Source organism: Crocuta crocuta, unplaced genomic scaffold (genome assembly GCF_008692635.1).
Source record: "Crocuta crocuta isolate KB4526 unplaced genomic scaffold, BGI_CrCroc_1.0 scaffold1228, whole genome shotgun sequence".
NCBI lineage: Eukaryota > Metazoa > Chordata > Mammalia > Carnivora > Hyaenidae > Crocuta > Crocuta crocuta.
This window is the reverse complement of record NW_027528888.1, coordinates 22,840-25,837: the sequence shown is the minus strand read 5'-3', so window position 1 is coordinate 25,837 and position 2,998 is coordinate 22,840. Positions and strand designations below refer to the sequence as shown.

Below are 2,998 nucleotides of genomic sequence, written 5' to 3'. Positions count from 1 at the left end.
CATTTGCTTTATCAGATGTTATATAGAATACATTTCTGAAAACTCCAAAAATTGATTAAGGTTACTTATAACTCTTAACAGATTTTGTTTTGAATTCTCACTTTGCAAGTTGCTAGCTATGTGACCTCATATAAACATTTAACTTTTCTAAACTGCAACATTTTCTTTGAACTACTGTAAAATGTTGATGGTATTTTAACATCTCCTTCATTACTTATTATAAGCATCACAAAGTGCTTATACTAATCATTTAATAAATGGTAGCTATCTTATTAATTTTCTGACATTTTAAAATAATCATCCATTCAATGTCTGTTTTCCCACTGGATTACATACTTTTTTTATTATGTCACTTTTTGATTTTTATTTAACATACAGTGTTAAGTAAAACATATTTTCCAGTTAACATACAGTGTAATACCAGTTTCAGGTGTACAGTATGTTGACTTAGTGCTTGGGTACAACCACCAGTGCTCACCATGACAAGTGGACTCCTTAATCCACATTATCTAGTTCCCCTATCCCTACATCTACGTCCCTTCTTGTTGGGTTACGGATTTTTAATCCACAACTTTTTTCACATTTGTATCTCCAATACTTACCGAAGTCTTATTTATAGTTGTAATACATTGTCAAATGAATTAATAGAAACATCCAACTAAAAGGGTAAAATATATCTAGCATGGGAAAACCATAAAGGGAACTGAAAAGGTAATGAGAACCGTTGATGGGTGAATTAAAGAAAACTGAATCAGTATTTTGGGGAAAGGGGAACTTTGGTTCTGTTCTTCTCTGCTTGGTCCTCAGCTGTGGCAGCTAAGCCACTTGTACCTAGAACAGACAGACCGTTTCTTCAGTCTTTCTCTAATACAGTCAACATCTGTAAATCGAGCTTATGTGAGAATTTTAATTGTATTGGCTGTTTTCATTCATTAATCTTTGCCACACTTTTACTTGTGCCAAAGATGGCCATAAGGGGATAGCAGTGGATGAAAGATCATATTATATGGGAATTATATTTTTGGTATTTATTGCAATCCAGAGTCTCATTCTTTGAGATGTTGTTTTTTACTTGTATTAATCTTCCAAATGCTAAGCATAATACTGTATTTCCTTATCTACTTTATGATTAAAATATGGAATGTTTGTTCTATATCACCTGAATCTCTACTGTGTATGTCATATATGTCTTTATTGGTATATAAGGGTACCTTTTTTTTTCAAAACATAAAACAAGCTACCTTTATTAAGTTATATGAGAATACTATATGTTTAAGTATACATTTGCTGCATTTGCCTGCAGTGACCCTGACTAATTAGTTTTGTGAACTCAAGTGTGTCTTTAACTATGTTTTATGTATATGTATAAAACATGTATGTGTATGTGTAGTTTTATGTTTAAACAGTTTAATATATAATTTACATTGACCATTGCTATGTACCTTTCTGAAAAACCTATTTTGCTATTTAAAAAAAAATACAATTCAATTGAAACAGATAAGAGCAAGTAATATTCAGTGAACACTGAGATAGTGCTGAGATAATGTATTAAGACCAGTGTTTGCTGATTTTTTATTAGTAGGACATTCTTTCCAAGATCTTTAAGAATATAATAACCTTTTTACCTTATGGATATTTGTGTATTTAAAGATAAAATATATATTTAATTATCTTTGTTAATTTTAAAGGTTACCAGGAATTTGAAATAATTATCTTAGTATTTCATCCCATTTTTAGATGATTTACAAAATGTATTTGTTGAATATTCTACTTAAGTAAAATCATCCTATTTTATATGAGTCAAATTTGAGATTATATATCTTTTTTTGTTAATATTTATTCACTCACTCATTCATTCATTCATTCAATAATTTGCAAGAGAGAATCCTAAGCAGGCTCCATGCTGTCACAACAGAGCCCGGTGTGGGCTCAGTCTTACATATTGTAAGATCATGACTGGACCAGAAGGCAAGAGTCAGACGTTTAAGTGAGCCATCCAGGCACCCCTAGTGATGATATTTTTAAAAGGACTTTTGAAAATGGTAATATTTTATTTATTTGAGTATCTATTACTATTATTTATGATGTATGTATTCTTTTTTTAGTGGATGATGCTGGCAAAATAGAACATGGTGCTTCCTCTGGAATGACCATGGACTTAGAGTCAGAAATCGATCCTTGTAAAGTGGATGGCACTTGTCCTGAAGTCATCAAGGTGTACATTTTTAAAGCCGACCCTGGAGAGGATGACTTAGGTAAGCGGAAAGCTTCAGCATATTCTACATCCTGATTAGCTGCTTCAACCCAGTGACTTTTGGGTGGTTTAGATTGAGAACATTTGAAACCTTTTCTGAAGATAACGTTTAAACAAGGATTTCCGTGTAACGGGAGAAAAGTATATAAAATGTAGTAGCTGGATGGAAATGAAGTTTTCAGATAAATTCTTGGAGCTGTCGNCTTTAATCTGATTACTTTTTAGTGATTTAGATTGAGTACATTTGAAACCTTTCTGAAGGTAACTTTTTTTTTTAATGTTTTTACTTCTTTCTGAGAGAAAGAGAGACAGTGTGAGCAGGGGAGGGTTAGAGAAAAAGGGAGATACAGAATCCGAAACAGGCTCCAAGGTCTGAGCTGTCAGCACAGAGCCCAATGCGGGGCTCCGTCCCACAAACTCTGAGATCATGACCTGAGCCAAAGTCGGTCGCTTAACCGTCTGAGCCATCCAGGCACCCCTGAAGATAACTTTTAAACACGAATTTCATTGTAGCAGTAGAAAAGGATATAAAATGTAAGTTGAATGGATGGAATTGAAGTTTTCAGATAAATTTTCAGAGTTGTCATATTCCCTGATAGGTGGTACCGTAGATATTGTGGAGAGTGAGCCTGAGAATGACCATGGAGTTGAATTACTTGATCAAAATAGCAGTATTCGAGTGCCAAGGGAAAAGATGATGTATATGACTGTCAATCATTGTCAACAAGAAGATGAGGATTTAAG

General features: G+C 33.3%; 1 protein-coding gene across 4 annotated transcripts in view; it reads left to right on the top strand.

The window, feature by feature from the left end:
- The window catches only part of LOC144225647 (zinc finger X-chromosomal protein), a 22,579-nt gene that overhangs the window by 15,174 nt on the left and 4,407 nt on the right, over window positions 1-2,998 (top strand). For all 4 annotated transcript variants that reach the window (XM_077756896.1, XM_077756895.1, XM_077756893.1 and 1 more), the window contains 2 exons: window positions 2,106-2,255; window positions 2,854-2,997. In XM_077756896.1, the coding sequence (XP_077613022.1) occupies window positions 2,106-2,255; window positions 2,854-2,997 (294 nt within the window). The remainder of the gene's footprint in view (window positions 1-2,105; window positions 2,256-2,853; window position 2,998) is intronic.